The sequence below is a fragment of the Desmodus rotundus genome, chromosome 3 (genome assembly GCF_022682495.2).
Source record: "Desmodus rotundus isolate HL8 chromosome 3, HLdesRot8A.1, whole genome shotgun sequence".
Lineage (NCBI taxonomy): Eukaryota > Metazoa > Chordata > Mammalia > Chiroptera > Phyllostomidae > Desmodus > Desmodus rotundus.
In genome coordinates, this window is record NC_071389.1 from 194,983,249 (window position 1) to 194,999,896 (window position 16,648).

At 49.3% G+C, this 16,648-nt stretch overlaps 2 protein-coding genes across 3 annotated transcripts in view; one reads left to right on the plus strand and one right to left on the minus strand.

The window, feature by feature from the left end:
• Positions 1–10,670, plus strand: KDELR3 (KDEL endoplasmic reticulum protein retention receptor 3). The gene is made up of 5 exons (XM_024579029.4): positions 1–289; positions 4,924–5,024; positions 8,122–8,280; positions 9,012–9,264; positions 10,035–10,670. The coding sequence occupies exons 1-5, from the start codon at positions 199–201 to the stop codon at positions 10,073–10,075; spliced, it is 645 nt and encodes a 214-aa protein (XP_024434797.1). The 5' UTR covers positions 1–198; the 3' UTR covers positions 10,076–10,670.
• The window catches only part of DDX17 (DEAD-box helicase 17), an 18,615-nt gene continuing 12,634 nt past the window's right edge, over positions 10,668–16,648 (minus strand). The window contains exons 12-13 of one of the 2 annotated variants that reach the window (XM_053919578.2): positions 14,857–15,093; positions 10,668–13,677 (exon numbers count right to left, since the gene is read on the minus strand). In XM_053919578.2, coding sequence (XP_053775553.1) covers positions 13,172–13,677; positions 14,857–15,093 — 743 coding nt within the window. In that variant the 3' untranslated portion in view covers positions 10,668–13,171. Of the gene's footprint in view, positions 13,678–14,850; positions 15,094–16,648 lie in introns of both variants that reach the window. The other variant, XM_053919577.2, reaches the window with a different exon arrangement.

Below are 16,648 nucleotides of genomic sequence, written 5' to 3' on the forward strand. Positions count from 1 at the left end.
GCGGCCGGCCTGGCCACGTCACCGCCGGGCCCTGAGTGCGCTGGCTGAGCGTTGGCACCGGGCGGAGCTCGGAGATCGGAGGCGCGTACAGGGGCCGCGGGACCCACAGTCCGGGCCGGGGACGTGGCAGCCGCGTCGCCCGCCAGAAAGTTTCCGAGGAGTTGGCTGCGCCCGAGTAGGGGACCGGCGGGCTGGACCATGAACGTGTTCCGTATCCTCGGCGACCTGAGCCACCTCCTGGCCATGATCTTGCTGCTGGGCAAGATCTGGAGGTCCAAGTGCTGCGCAGGTGAGGGGCGGCCTAGGAGGGAGGTGGAGGACCCCGGGGCCTGGGCCACCGCGCCCCTGCGGGCCAGCCCCGCACCCCCTGCCTGCAGGGCTTGGGGGGACCTCCTGACGTCTGCTCGTGGTGGGGACTTCCGCTTGGGGGTGAAACAGTTTGCACAGCTCAGCTTCCAAAGAAAACTTAAAGTTGTACCATATCAAAGGAGGACCCTGGAGCTTGTGGAGGGAGGGTGGGTGTGTGCTTTTCGCTCCTCTCACAAACCCCCCTCCCGCCTCCTTTGCCACAGCTAGTGGGAAGAGGAGGGGGATAAGGGTAGGTGACACCCCCTCCCTCCAGGCACCCCCTTTGCTCCACAGGAGAAGCACAAATTGAGACCCATTGTTCTCTCTACCCTCCCTCGGCCCGGGGCTGGGGGTGTGTGTGCAGAGGAGGTAGGAACACCCGGCGCCTCACTCTGGCTTTACTTTCTGTCCCCACACCACTCTCTCCTGCCCCCTCCACATGCTCCAAGGAGCCCCCACTCCTCCCCCTCCCTGTGTGTGGCACAGGCCTCTGTGATGTGGCAGGAGCGGCCAAGCCTAGCCCAGGCAGGCAGGGCGCTGCCCCTGAGCAGAAGCCTGGGGAGCACAGGAGGGGTCCCTCTTTGGCCCAGTCGTCCGGCTGCCCTGCTGGGGGTTTGGAGGAGTTTCGGGGCTGGACTGGTGCTGGCCACACAGGTCCAGTGCATTCTGAGGCTGCCCAGGTGTCCTGCGGCCATCTCTGTCTGCGGGGCCCTGCCGGCGTCACCCTGGGCTTGGCACTGGGGTGAGGGGACATGGAGATGAGTGTGGGCTCCTTGTTGGGGCCTAGGAGGCAGGGAGCCCACCCCTGAAAGCTTCTTGAACCAGGCAGCTCCATGCTGGGTCCCGGAGGATGGGCAGGGTGTTGCTGCCCAGGAAGGGTGTGCCGTGTGGAGGACGTGGGGGTGCAAAAGTCCAGAGGTCACAGAGAGCAGGGCAGGTCCCTGCAAGGGTGAGCAGCCCAATTTGGGGGTGGTCTGGGAGGGAGGTGAGGCTAGGGAGAGGGTGGTCCAAATGTGACAGGGTCTTGTCCATCAAGCTAGGGAGCTGGGACCGGGGAGCCACAGAAGGTCTGGGAGCAAGGGAGTGGGTATCCGAAGGGGACCGCAAGCTGTACGGAGGATCCAACATCGGGGGCAGAGGGAGCAGTGTGGAGGCCCCCGGTTTGGCAGGCTTAGTGGGGATGAGGGCTGGGTGCTGATGGGAGGGTCCCTGCAGAAGGAATGGTTCCAGATCGGGAGACCATTCTGGTTTGGGGTTTCCGGAGAGATGGGCACGCACAGTCCCCACTCCACTGAAGGGGGTCCAGAATACTGAGAGGGGAGCAGAAGGCTTCCGGGAGGGGAAGAGCCTGGCTTGGAAATGTCCCTGCACTTCCATGGAGGATCCTGGGCTGGGAGCACAACCAAGACCAGGACGGGACGCTGGGCTAGGCCCCTGGCATAGAGCAGGGGCGGCACAGGCAGGATCCTGGCCTGGGGAAGCCAGCCTTCTAGCGGTGGGAGACCGCCAACAAGCAACGGTTTGGTAGCTCAGCGCTGTGGGAAGAGAAAGGACGGCCCGTGCACGTGTGCAGAGGGATGGGCACAGGCCTGGCTGAAGCCTGGGAGGTGAGGTGCCTGTTTGCCACCCCGTCAGCCCAGGCAGCGGGGCCTGGCGTGATCCTGCTGATTCAGCCCTGAAGGCAGCAAGGGACTAGGGCTTTGTCTTGCTCTGCCCCTGACTCCGTGTGTGACCTTGGGCTTCGGTTTTCTCATCTGTCGATTGGGAGGTTGGGCGGCACCTGGTCCACAGTCCCCTCTGTGCTTAGGAGCCCTCAGGGACCCTGGCCAGGTATAGTCCACGTTCTCTTCCAATGTCCTGTGTCTCCGTGCTCAGCTGGCCTTGGTGGAAACCATTGCACTCCAGGGCACCAGGGCTCCCACTCACCGAGGAACGTGCAAGTGAAGCCTGAGGCCTGGCAGGCTGAGGATGGAGAGAGGGCAAGGGTGGGGGGAGGCCGTGTCAGAGGAGGGGCCAAGCATCCCCTACCAGGGCTGGCCCCGGACTCTCCTCCTTGGGGCTAAGGGCCTCCAGGCACGGCCTCTCTGTGAGGGCTCAGTGAGGTGGAGCAGTAATGGGCTCCGCCCAGAGCTGGGCGGTGTCACCTCCCCGGGGGGCTCACTCCCACCCCAGCTGCAGGGCCAGACCCCCTGGGAGGCACTCACGTTCCCCCTGAGCACTCCTTAGTCCTCACGCCCGTCCTGTCCCGCTGTGTGAAGGTGCCCATTTTACAGATGACTGTGAGGCTCAGGCTTGCCGCCCTGGTAGGTGCGCTGGGACAGGGACCTGGGGCTCTCCGAACCTTAGGGGCTGCAGCAGTGTTCCTCTTCGGTCACCAAGAAGACAGCTCTCCCCACCCTGACCTGATGGTGTGGCTCGGTTGGTTGGGGCATCTGCAAGAAGCAGCTGATTGATGTTCTTCTCACACATCGATGTTTCTGTTCCTCTGTTTCTCCCTCCCTACCCCTCTCTCTAAAAATAAGAAAATAAAAGTCCTGTGCGTAGGAAGGAGCCAGCCCCTGAATCAGGTGATGTCAGTTCTCCGTGCCCGACTCTGCAGTTGCTGCATTACATTTAGGACAAAATCCGACGGTGTCACCAGGCGTGCAGGGAGGGAGGGAGGAGGAGTGCTCAGGTGTGGGGCTCCCAGGGGGTGGAGGGCGACCCAGGCTGGCCCTCGTGAGCCGTGATGGGGATTTGGTTCTTTATTTTAAGGGCCCTTGGGAGCCACTTAAGGGCTTTAAGCAGAATTTTATTTTACAAATAGCCCACTGGCGGCTGGGTGGGAGTGGGGGAGGGATGGGCAGCAAGGGAAAACTTGGGAAGACCCGTTGGGGGGTCACTGAGGTGGGGAGGCTGGGCTGAGGGGCATTGGAGTGGGAGCTGTGGAGCTGAGAAGCAGGGAGTGGGAGGGACCAAGGGGAGAGAGATGCAAGGATGGCTTTTGGTTCTCTGGCTTTAGCACTGAGGGGTGTGGTGACCTTTATGAAGGAAGGGAGACAGGAAAAGGAGGGGTTCCGGGAGGGTCTGATGAGTTTGATCAGGCAGGGATGTATAGGTCAGGGTGGGGAGGAGAGTCCGAAGCTGTAGTGTCCCTGCACGGGGGCCGTGCAGGCAAAGGGCAAAGGGAGACGAGAGGTTTTGGTGGCAAGGATTAGGTGGCGAGGAGGACAGAAGCGGCCAGAGGAGGTGAGAAAGCAGCGGTGTGGACGGTGGGTCAGGACAGACGCGGTTTGGGACGATGGGTTGGGTGAGTGAGGGCAGAGTTGACCTTTGGGTGCAGAAACATGGGCGCATTGACAAGTGTGGCGTGGCGAAGTCTCCAGACTGTGGTGGGCTTGAGAAAGCAAGAGAAAAGGGGGGCACGGCCTCTGCTCCCCTCATTCTGGAACCATCTCCATGATGTATCCCCAGTGGCCCAGAGTGGCCCTGGCTGGGTAACTCGGTTGGTTAGAGCATCGTTTCGATACGCCAAGGTTGTGGGTTCGATCCCTGTTCGGGGCACATACAAGAATCAACCAATGATGCATCAATACACGGAGCGACAAACTGATGTTTCCCTCCCTCTCCCTCTCTCTGTCTCTCAAACCAATACATTCAAATATAAAGTAAATAAACCACAGTGGCCCAAAGGAGACTAGGGAGCATGCCAGGTAAATGCAGCTTCAATTCCCGAATTGGATCCTGGAATGGAAGAGGGGCATCAGTGTGAAGACTGGGGAAACCCGCGTGGAGCCTGGCGCTTGGTCAGCCACGCTACGCCCACGGTGGCTTCTCTGAGCGGTCAGCGCTCCGTGGTTATGCAAGATGTTAACACGGGAGGGAGCTGGGCGAAGGGTCTGCGGGAACTCCTGGCACTGTCTCTGCGACTCTTCTGTAAATCTAAAATTATTTTTTAAATAAAAAGCTAAAAAAGAAAGAGGCCAAAGAAGGTGAAGAAGTAGTGTAGAAAGCATGACTCTGGTTTTGTCGTCTGGATGCATCTGTACATGTCACACGTGTGCACACGTATGTCATGTGTACGGAGGGCCAACAAAGATTTGGAAGGGCGCGTACTGAGGCTTTGGGATTCAGGTGATGGTGGCTTTTTAATCTACAGCTTTATGTGTTTTCTGAGTTTTGCTTTACAAAGAGTTAAAATAATAACATTTATGACTAGAAAAAAGGTTAATTTTTTTTTTTTTTAATTTGGAGAAATAAAATAGAATGCTCCCCTGGCCCTGTGCCTTCCTCCACCGGCTCTGGTCTCCCTGGTGAGTCCTCCTTGTAAAGTCAGTGAGCTGTTCTCCACAAGACAGAGCTTCTGGGCTTGTCAGCAGGGGCTCTGGGGGTGGAGCAGCCCCAGCCCTCAGGAGAAGGGGCGTTTCCTGCTCCCTGGGTGCTCCAGTGCCTGGGCAGGCCATAGTCATGTCGTCATGAAAGGCTACTGGTTGCCCTGGAGGCCTTTCCTGCTCCGGCTCCTGCTTCTCCAGCGTGCACGAGCCTGGGGCTCTTGTCCTCATTGTCTCCTTATCTCCTTCCCCCCTCTGGCCATAGGCATCTCTGGGAAGAGCCAGATCCTTTTCGCTCTCGTCTTCACCACCAGGTACCTGGACCTGCTCACCAACTTCATCTCCATCTACAACACGGTCATGAAGGTGAGGAGGTGGGAGGCCGCAGCGGTGGGGCCTGCCGAGCGGGAATGCTTGGGGAGCCAGGCCGTGGAGCCGGGCAGACCCGGTTGGAGTCCTGGCCCTGCGGCCTGGCAGCTGCGGGACCTTGGCTTGGGCGAGACCTCGGGCCTCTGTGTACCTCAGTTTCCTCCTCTGTGAAATGATGGTACTAGATCCTAGTTTTGTTGTGAAAATTAAACGAGGTAATAAAAGTAAATATACAATAGCTATCGTATATTAAACATTCAGCAAATGTTAGCTATTATACTGGTTAAAAACATAAGCAAAAAAATCAATCCAACCTGGTACCCTGAGCTTTCAAAGAACTTATTCAACTATCCATCTGACAAATATTTGTTGAGCACCTACGGAGAGCCAGATACCTGAGGAAGACATTTGAGGTTCCTGTTCTCATGGATGCTACATATGAACTGGGGAGACAATAAGACAAGCAAGAAAAACTTTGGTTAGAGTTATGGATAAGGCTACGCAACTAACTAAAATAGGGTGATTTGCCCAGTATTTGTTTTGTGCTGGGCTCTGTGCCAGGGGCTTGGAATTTAGAGTCAATTATTTAAAAGTTTTTAAAAATAGGGTTACAGCCCTGGCTGGTATGGCTCAGTGGATTGAGTGCCTGGCCTGCTAACTGAAGGGTTGCTAGTTCAATTCCAAGTCTAGGGGACATGCCTGGGTTGTGGGCCAGGTCCCCAGTAGGGGGCGCATGAGAAGCAAGCACACATTGATGTTCTCTCCCTCTCTCCCTTCTTTCCCTTCTGTCTAAAAAATAAATAAAATAAAAATTAAAAAATGGCCTTTCTGTAGAGGTGACATGCAAGCTGGGAGCTGAATGACACAAGGAACCGACCAGCCACGTGTAGGTCAGAGAAAGTACATTCTGAGCAGAAGGTGTAGCTGGTACAAAGACCCCCCAAACAAAACAAGCTTGGTGTACTCAAAGGACAGACAGAAGGCCAGTGTGGTGGGGGCTCAGCAGGCGAGGGCTGCCCACTGGTGTGGTGAGGCTAGGTGAGGGCAGGTGGTGCAGGTGAACGGTTTGGATTTTACTTCATGATGGGAAGCTGTTGCTTTGAAGAGTGGCTGTTGCACAGGAGGAGAAATAGCATCTCCAGGTTCTGCTCTTCTGTCACAGGCCCTGGGCATGACTGTGGGACTGTGTTGAAGCGAGGCATTTTCTGAACGTTCAGCCTACTGTCCTAGCTCTTTAAGGCCATGGAGAGCTGTGCAAGAAGCCAGGTTAGAGGGTCAGGAAAGTGGGATGTAACTGCCTAGATACTGGTAACAGAGACTTAAAACAAGAGTTCTTTTGATAAGGGTTTATTTTTTCCTCACTCATAACATGAAATCTGAGGTGGGCACTCCAGGGCTGAGGTGGCAATCCCTTTTAACTTCCTGCTCTGTCTTGCATGTGACCAGGACTCATGGGTGTATGGCCTGTGTGGTTGCTCAGAAGGACCCCATGCTTGGTTTAATACTCTGCTGTTGCCATCTTGAAATTCCTAATATTTGAACAAGAGGCCCTGTAAATGACATAGTCCTTAAGGCTTAGAGTCACAAAATGGGTGCTAGAGCTCCTTCCATCACATCACATTTTGGGTAGGAGGAGGGGAAAGGAGAGAGCAATAGGGTGCTTGCCAGCCGGGTAAACCCTGTTTAAAGAGCTTTTCCCACACTCTACCCAGTGACTTCCATACATGTCACTGACCATCCTTATCTGCAAAGGAGGCTGGGAGAAGTTTTTAGGTTGGCGCCATGTCTAATAGGAATCCTGTTTTAAATGAAGAAAAGACTACATGGGGAGGAACCCTACCTATCTTGCAGGGCTATCAGAAGATTATATGAGATAATATGTGTATATGTAAAGTGCCAAATACCCATAAGCTATTTAACCAAAGCGAGTTCAGTCTCCTCCATATCAGGGATGTCCCTTTGGGGTTACAGGCATCTTGTTACTAGGGTTGGTGGAAGGGAGGCTGCCGTTCACAGTGGGGTGTTGAAGTCAGTGCGAACCTCAGTCTGAGGTCCCGAAACCGCTGTCTTCTACACAAGCAGCACGCACCGCCTGCCGAGCTCACCCTCTGCCCGAGGGTCTGGCTTGCGTCCTGCAGACCTAGCCCTTGGCACGGCTGAATGAGGTCTAGGAACCGCACAGGGGTCCGTTTCCATGTGTCCGTGAGATGAAGAGGTGAGCGGCACTTCCTGGACTCACTCACTCATTCCAGCATTTCTTTTGTGCTGGGCCCTGAGTTGGGAGCTGGAAATTCAGACGTGGACAGGACATGGTCCCTCTTACAGGAACCCCTTCACAGGGGACACGCTGTCACTCACTTAAACCCGTGCTCGTGGGTGGCAGTGACAGAGTACATGTACCTCACTCTCTTGAGAAAAGACAGAGGAAATCACCGGAGCTTTTAAAGTACAAATAGTCCGTTAGGCCACTGTGCTCCCGGACCACCAGCTTCAGCATCACATAGAAACTTGCTGGCAACTTAAATCCACAGGCCCACTCAGACCTAGTGAAGCAGAAACTGGGGGCAGGGGCCGTCCATTGTGTGATTTTCATGCACGTTGAAGTCTGAGAACCTCTGGCCCGGAAGGTTTGAGGCTAGACCCTGAAATCACATGCTGGAGGGCCCCGCTGTTACAAAAGAGCACTTTTCTGAAGGAGCGGCGATCAAGGGCTGTTAGCCCTCGTGAAAGAGGCCAAGTCCCCAATGTCTGCCTAGGAAGTTGAGGTTTTAAAAGCGCCTGGAATGCCACTGCTAAGGCCCATCACTAAGACCTACCTGGGCTTTTCTGCCTAACGCTGTACAGCAAGGTGGCGCCTGGGCACCTTCAGCCTTCACGTAGCACTGTCAGCCCCAATTAGCAGCACTTAAAGGTCATCAACTGCAGATTCTAGGCCACTGGACCTAAGAAAAGCAGCAAGCACATTTCACCTCTTCCACCTTAAAGCAGGGCCCTAGCCATTAGGTTTGGTAAGTCCCAACTCAGAGTGGCCTTGAAGCCCAGCAAGTAGGCTGGGAACTGACTTCAATTCCCAGGTTTGTCTCTCCACTTTTAGGTGGTTTTTCTCCTCTGTGCCTACATCACAGTGTACATGATCTATGGCAAATTTCGGAAAACTTTTGACAGTGAGAATGACACATTCCGCCTAGAGTTTCTTCTGGTCCCAGTCATCGGCCTCTCCTTCCTTGAGAACTACAGTTTCACTCCCCTGGAGGTAAGGAAACTGCCCCAAAAGGCAAACGTGCTCCCTAACATGCTGCCCTCTGGACTCTTGTAACATCTGTGTTCAGTGGTGCTGGGGGTGGGGTGGGGTGGCTTGCTTTGTTACAACTGTGACTATTACTCATTAAGCTCTAAACTGAAAAATTAGCAACAAGCTATCCCCACTGTTCCACCCGAAAATGGGCAAATGGGCGTATCTAGTGAGGTTCCACACAAAGCATCACAGCATCACTTAAGGCTCCTGAGACCTTCTGTCCAACAAGTGATTGGTGGACACCAGAACACAGTCCAGGCTGAGTTCAACTCGGCAGGTCTGAGCTGTGGCCCAGTAAGCACCTCAGGAGATTCTGATGCTGGTGTTCACGGACTATATTTTGAGAAACCACGAACTCAATTAAGGCAAGTTTATACAATAAAATTCTGCGACAATTAAAAATTATGAAAAAGGGGCAAGGTGGAAGCAAGGGAGGGAGGAAGGTGGGTTTGGATGGGGTGGGGAGAAAATGGAGACAACTGTAATTGAATAAAATTTTTAAAAATTACAAAAAAAAGCATGCTTCTTAAATGGGGTGGAATGATATACTCAAAATATTAAGAACTATTAACATGATCTTTTACTTCACTCTATTCCCTCCAGTTAACATATTTTAGTAATTCTTTTAAAGAGAGGGACCCCTTCTTGGTCTTGACGAACTTCCTCTTGCCATTATCTCCTTGGCTTAGATCCTCTGGACCTTCTCCATCTACCTGGAGTCAGTGGCCATCCTGCCCCAGCTTTTCATGATCAGCAAGACGGGAGAGGCCGAGACCATCACCACTCACTACCTGTTCTTCCTCGGGCTGTACCGGGCACTCTACCTAGCTAACTGGATCAGGCGGTACCAGACAGAGAATTTCTATGACCAAATTGCAGTGGTGTCTGGGGTGGTACAAACCATCTTCTACTGCGACTTCTTCTACTTATACGTGACCAAAGGTAGGTACTGGGAGGACACAGCAGCGTTGGGGCACTGGCCCACAGTGCTCACCCGTGTTTGTCTGAGGTAATATGCAAGTGTGAATGAGGCCAATCTCTGCCCCTTGTGCTGCTCTTAACTGGGGAAGACAAACTCCAGTTTTCAGGAAACGGTGCCACGAAAACACAGCCCAAACAGGGCACAGCTAGACCCACCCTGAGGTAACCTGTTACAAAATACAGAAAAATCACTCCAAGAGACAGCTTGTGTGTAGACCCCAAAGCCAGAGCCAGCTCGGTGTGACTAAAGACAGAAAAGGCTGGTATGGGCAAGATCTATGAACAGGGACATGTCAGACAGCAAGCAGGACCAGTCTAGGCCCGGGTAAGGGGTTTACATCGTACTCTCTACTGAAGGAGTCATTTCAATGGCCACTCCACCAGCAGCCCAAACAGGAAACTAGTCACAGGGAATCGCAGTCGCCCAGGAAAGAGGTCATCAGTGGAAATGGAGACACGGACAGACCTGTCAGTTCAGTTGAGGGATTGCTGATGGAATGAATGAGATGTGGACTAAAGGCATCAGGAGCTAAACTTGGGGTCTAAGGGGTGGTGGTGCTGGTATTATCACTAAGATGGAGGTCAATGAGCTTGCAATTAACTTTCCCCCTTGGCTTCATCATCTGAATGGCTGTGTACTGGGCACTGGAAATAGTAAGATTGTGCACAAAGTTATAAAGGAGTCCTTCATCAGTATAGAAACTTCTAATTGCATCTCCATTTTCTTCTAGTCCTTAAAGGAAAGAAGTTAAGTCTTCCAATGCCGATTTGAGGCCCTCAGAGAACAAGGACACAAACCCAATTATTTGAGGTGTTCTACTGAGCGACTCACACCAATGTTAAAGCCAGAAAAATGCTCGGTGTGGAGGGATTTCAGCAAAGCACTGATCACTCTATCTAGGAGACCTCAACATCACCTTCCTTACAGAAGCAACAAAAGACTCGGGCCAACTCCACAAACGTGGCACCATACATTAACAAGAACACCAAGAACCCATAAGGCTCATGCGGAAAGCTGTCCCTTTGAGTACAAAGCAAACCACAAATTTACAAGTTTTGCAAGACTGAAGTAGTTTCACACCCAGTATTTAATCCAAGTAACAATCCTAGGAGGATACCATTAGCTTGACCATTTGCCGACAAGGAAACGGATACCCAGGGCTTTACCTACTAGGTGTTGCTTTATTGCTTTGTAACTCAAATTTTTGCATTACCACCAGTCCACCCCACTTCTTTCACATTTTTAGGTGCTAAAGCAATTTCCAACATCCCCAACCCTGGTCTTGAAGCAAATAAAATCTTGTAAGGATACTAACTGCCAGTGGACTACAGTCAGAATTTCTGAGTAATAAAAAGTTCACACCTTATTGTCAACAGTGTTTATTTATACCTACAAAAGAAAACAAGATGGTATCAAAAGGACAATTTACAAACTAAGAATAACAACATAGCTCTTAGCATCCTGTGCCTGAACGTCACACATCTACAAATCTTTCAAGTCTTAACGCAACAGGAATGTGTTCAGAGACCAGCAAGGACATGAACAGAGAGCACTGATCCCAAGCAAAAGCCACCAACCTTTTAGATGAGAGAACTCCACACATGAGTTGTTGGGGAGGGATTGGGGTGAAGCAGCCCCATAGCTGAATATTGAAATGCTTTTCCTACATGAGTTTTAACCATGACCACAAAACCTAGCATCCCAGGAGATCTCTTCTGCTCATGTTCTGAAGCAGAGGCATAACCTGAATTGTGAGCAACCGACATGGAGGCAGTTACCCTAGAGCGCCAGGAAAAGCTGCTGGATGCCAGCTGTGCTCAGGCTCCAACAGCTTTTGAGGTTTAGAACATGCTGTTATTTTGACTATATTAACATCCCTGGGGGGAAAAAAGAGAGCAGAGATCTCTCCCAAAAAGGGTCACTTTTAAGACCTGCAAGAATATTTAACAGTCCCTCTGGTGGCACCTGTTTAAAAAAAAAAAAGTTTTGGGTATAAAAATGTCTACAATGAACTGGTGGTCACTGCTTAAGAAATGTTTTTGAGGGGAAGAACACTTTGGTTTGAAAGCACAAAGCAGTTTTGCCATATTTTCCTGTGCCTACTGTCCTCCCCCTCCCTCGGCCTCAACTTCTGGGGGGTGGGGGGCAGAAAAAGAGAAGTTCAGGAAGAAAGGGGGGAGGGGAGGGGAGGGGAGATGTCAGTTTTCAGATGTAGTTCAACTCATGCTGACAACCTACCTGTATGCTGCATATTCAACCGAACTTTCAGACCCCTCAGAAACAATCCCTTCTCTCTCCCTGAAGAATTTTAAAAGGAAAACAAAAACAAAAAAATCTCAAGTACTTAGACATTGGGATCTTACAAACCAGCAAGCACTCTTCAGGCCTTAGCCAAAGAATGCAGCGCGGCCTTCCCCCTCTAACTGCGTTGAGAATGAACAATACTAACGATGGCATTAAACACTGCCTCACACTAGATACGGAAGAGGTTTCTGAGGCTGTCCCATCTCCCTGTCCTGTTGTAGCGAACACAAGAGCAGAAAATTCTTCCCAGATCTGTTATACAAAGTCTTAGCAAAACAGTCAACGTTATTACTACAAAGGGGACAACTCACCTACCTTCAGATGCAGAAAAAGTCCAAGGACAGGCTTTAGTCCTCTTAACTTTTCCTAAACACTACCTACCTGTAAAAAGCTGAGTGCAAACGGATGCCGAGGAAAATTTGCACCCAAAAGCTGTTACAAAGCACTGCAGAGAACAGAGTATGAAGAGAATAAGAGTTCTTTCTTAACAAACCCTCAGATTTCTGTTTTCAAGATAACTTGGCCAAAAGGGCAGGGGAGCTGGCAAAGAGCTGCTTTTGTTCTAGCTCTACAGAATTTAAAAAGAAAATTTGCCCGCTGAGTATATTGTTTATAATGAAAGGTGGTTTTCACACTACAGGTGAATGTATACTTAACTGGTTAATGAAGTAATTTCCAGTAAGCATTTATATTCACTCTGCTCACAGCAGCTGTCTGGTTAAAAAGTGAGTTTCACTGATGGTCCCTGTTTATACCGGGAAGAAAAACAGGCAGCTTCCACCCAGATGCTGAGACGCCACATTTAACCACTGCAATAAACACTGGGGGTTTTAGTTTAAAAGATACATTTAAAATACTCAGACTTGGCAATTCAATTTCTAACCTGACACTAAAATGGTTATTTTTCAGTCACTGGGAAGGGGGAGGGCAGAGTACAAGGGAGACAAAACCAATTAGGAATTTTTTAAAGCTGTGAATGCACTTAAAAAAAAAAAAAAAAAAAAAGCGATCAGCCAAAATGACAATGGCAAAGCACTGTCTTAAAAACTCATCAGGCCTGACAAACCCTGTTCCAGCTTGGGAAACATTAAAAAGCATCATGGAAAATGTGCAGGGAGCTCCCTCTTGGTTTCTAACTCAGCAATGAGAGCAATATAAAGCACAGATGCCATCTTCTTCTGCACAATTCACCCCTTTACCCTCCCCATCCAGCCCCAACTCAGGACAACAAAACAGGGCTCCCATAAAAGGGCCTAATAGCTTGCTTTTTCTTTTTAGATGAAAAATAGCTCAAATATCCTCAACATGCAAGAAATTGGGGGGGGGGATCTTTCCAGTCGGCTATATATATATATTTTTTACAAAACCTATTATTACAGACTGGATCAATTTGGCGGGCAGAAGAAACCTGGCAGTGAATTCTAACTAATCTGCATGAAAGACAAATCACAATGGTTGGAGGGGAAAAATAAAATAGAAAGAGAAGGGGAACAGAAAAGAAGGGAAAGACAGCGTTCCTTTAAATGTAGCAAGTCTGCCCAAGTCACTACCACTTGAGTGGTTTCATTTACGTGAAGGAGGAGGGGGAGGAGGAGGTGGGGGGTATTGATAGGCAGTCTGCCCCATGTAACCTATCATATTGGTAGCTCCTGGAGGCTGTGCAAACTGTTGTGACATCAGTGGCTGTGGCTGCTGCCCAGACCGGCCTATCCCACTAAACTGCTGGCTAGAGCTCTGTGAACTTCTCCCAGTTGAGGTGGTGCTACTAGCCCCGTAGGTGCCAGCGCCGTATTCTTGGGCTGTATAGCCACTGGTGCCATAAGCAGCTGCACCATAGGTGCCTTGACCATAGGTGTATTGGCCTGCTTGTGCTCCAAAGGCAGAATTTGGGCTTCCATAGCCACTGCCATTAGCATAACCGGCTCTATCGGTTTCACTACGATCCCGATAGCTTGTAGAGTCTCTCCGGCCACCATCCTTGACTCCTCGAAGCCTCCGGTCACACTCATCCTGATACATCAGATTGGGATTGTTGGCTGAAGAAGTGGTCCGGTATCGAGAACGACCTCCTGATGAAGGACACAAGGAATTTTTAATGCCAGACTTATGATCCAAACATAACCAAATGTAAACACTCTGCTAGGTACAAAAGTATTCAGTATTCTTTCTCAATTTTTAGCTAGCCCAGCCTCCAAACCAGTACTTAAAAAACATCCTAGAGCCCTGGCTGGTGTGGCTCAGTGGAATGAGTGCCGGCCTGCAAAACAGCAGGTCGCCGGTTCCATTCCCAGTCAGGACACATGTCTGGGTCGAGGGCCAGGTCCCCAGTGAGGGGGACCTGCAAGAGGCAACCACACATTGATGTTCCTCTCCCTCTCTCTCTAAAAATAAATGAGAAAAAAAAACCCCAAAACAAAACAAAAAAACCATACTTGTAATTTGAATCTTTAATGGAACATATTCAAAAGAATGGTAAACATTAAGAATACTCAACTTCCTATCTACTTAGACCTTTCCTTCCTTGAGGATTACAACAGTCTTTAAAAATGCAGAACAATGGTAAACAGGTTGTGTGACTTACCACAGGTTTAAAAAAAAGGACAAGCAGCTAAACTCATACCACCATAAAGAAAGGGATCCCCTACTAAGTGCACAGCGGTTCTCAAGTGTTGCTTTGTGGTCCTAACTGCATCAGAAACGCCTCACAAGCTTTAGGTAAAGTTCAGGTTCCTAGTTCAATTCTAAACCCACTTAAAACAACAATAAAAAACCCCCAAACCTGTATTTTTAAAACCTCTCAGGTAATTCTGACGTAGAGTTTAAACATGCAGTAAGTGGGGGAAAGAAATAATACCAAAATGAAAGTCAGGAGGCCTAGATCCTCCTATATTTTATAACTAATTTTAGACCCAATGGCTATGTCTGTTCTACTACCATAAAGTGGTGTTAAATTAGGTATTAGAGTAATCATAGTCCAGCTTAATACTGAACATGCACCATGTACCTCAAAATACCAAGGTCAGTTTTATCTTATCTACAGAAATACCACAGTGCAAAAGTAGGTCAACCACAGTATCTTACTTGGAAGATACTATGAAAACTATTAAGCATTGTCCTTTGTTACTAAGTAACATACTTAAGGCCTTCACCAAATCAAAAACAAACAAACAAACAAAAATGAAACTAGGCACAATGATTACAGAAAGATACCTTGGCAGTACCTGGAAAACTCCAGGACTTACCCTTACCCCCTCCTCCGCCGCCTCCTCTGTGGTCCACCAGCTGCATCAGTTTTGGATTGATAGCCTGATTAGCTTCCTCCAGCACTCTGATCAACTCTCGGGCCTGCTTGAGGTTTCCTGGGGTGAAGAAGGTGTAGGCAGTGCCCTTGTTGGTGCTACGGGCTGTTCGGCCAATGCGGTGCACATAATCCTCTGAGCTGTTTGGATAGTCATAGTTGATCACAAACTTGACATCTTCCACATCTTCAAGGCCAATGACGGGTCAGTGTGTGGATTGATGTGGCAGGGAAAGAGAAGGTAAAGGACATGCCAACAACAGGTGGAAAGCACGAATGCAGATGACAGCAAGAGGAGAGAAGATTAAGTTAGTAACCACTCTCAACAGGTACAAAAAAAAAAAAAAGACTCATCCCAACAGAGTAAAAGAGGATTAACGACTCCTGGGACATGCATAGGAACTTGCAACTTTATCAGCTTTAAATCCTAGGGGATCCCCCTCAGCCATCCAAACTCCTGCCTCTTCTGTATTTTAATCCAATATACTGACAGGAGTTACACCGAATGAATACCAGCTCTACCCTCGCCAAAACTGGAATGGAGAAGAAAGAGGTACCACCATTAAGTTGTAAGGCCAAATCACTTCTACTCTGTTGGGAGAAGCCTGGTAGAATCTACCAGAAATATAACAAACTTACCTTTAAACCAGTCACAGAGCAAAATGAAAAAAAGAAACTTTATATACTTTATTACTACATTTTAAGGAGACTGAATCAAAAGACTTTTTTGCTCTCATATTTTAAAAAACCAACCAGAGCCCAAGTACACATCTAGTTTCTTTGCGGAAACATCCAAATTATCTTTCCCCTTTCAATGATCACAAGAGCACATTACACTAAAATTTCACTGTACTACCAAGCCCAGCTCTGCCAAATGAAGATTTTTGCTCAACTCAAGGTTATTTTAACTCAGTTACTTGCTTCCATTATCAAAGATTGTCTATGTAACCTGGGAAATTAAATAGCCAAAGAGTGTGGGAAAAACCATGAAACCTTGAGACACAAGTTTAATGTAATGTTCTGTCCACTGCTGGGAATGGGCTGAATAACCTCCTAATGCTTCAAATATGTAAATGTTAGTGTAATGCTTTCAGCTAAATGTATCTTTTTAACCTACTTAAACAAACAAATTTAATATAACAGAATCCTAATGTTTTGTGGAAAAAATCTGCATTTTACAAAGAATATTCAGAAAATATCCTAGATAAAACACAGATTTTTGTTGATATAAATAATTAAAAAACATTCTCTGTTTGTTACCAGACCGATGCACACTCCCTCCTCCTTTGGGAAACCGCTGCAGCCGATCCCGTCTCTTTGCCTTTTATTTTTGGCGGCCTCCTTTCGAAAACTCCGCCTTCTGACACGGGACCACTGGAGCGCGGGGAGCATGCATCAAGGGTCCGTGGCAGTGAGAAGTCCCCACACACGCTCGCTCTGTGAACTGGCTTAGATGCTTCTCTGTAGCCCCATTTGGTTGCCAAGCGCCGGAGAACCTGGGTTCGGGTAAAAATTTCAGGTCCTCCAACGCCTCCCCCAAGGATAATTGGGGTGATTGTAGAAAAAAATAATTAATAAAAAAAATGTAAGTTACATCCAAAGGGTCAGACTGCATCTATTGCCCAGACTGGATTAATTTCAGGGGAAAAGGGGTGATGATTAAAAAAAAAACAAAATAGGCTATTGTTAAAGGGCCTGTGAAGAAAGGGGGCATTACGTCTGTTTCTTATTACAATAAAGGC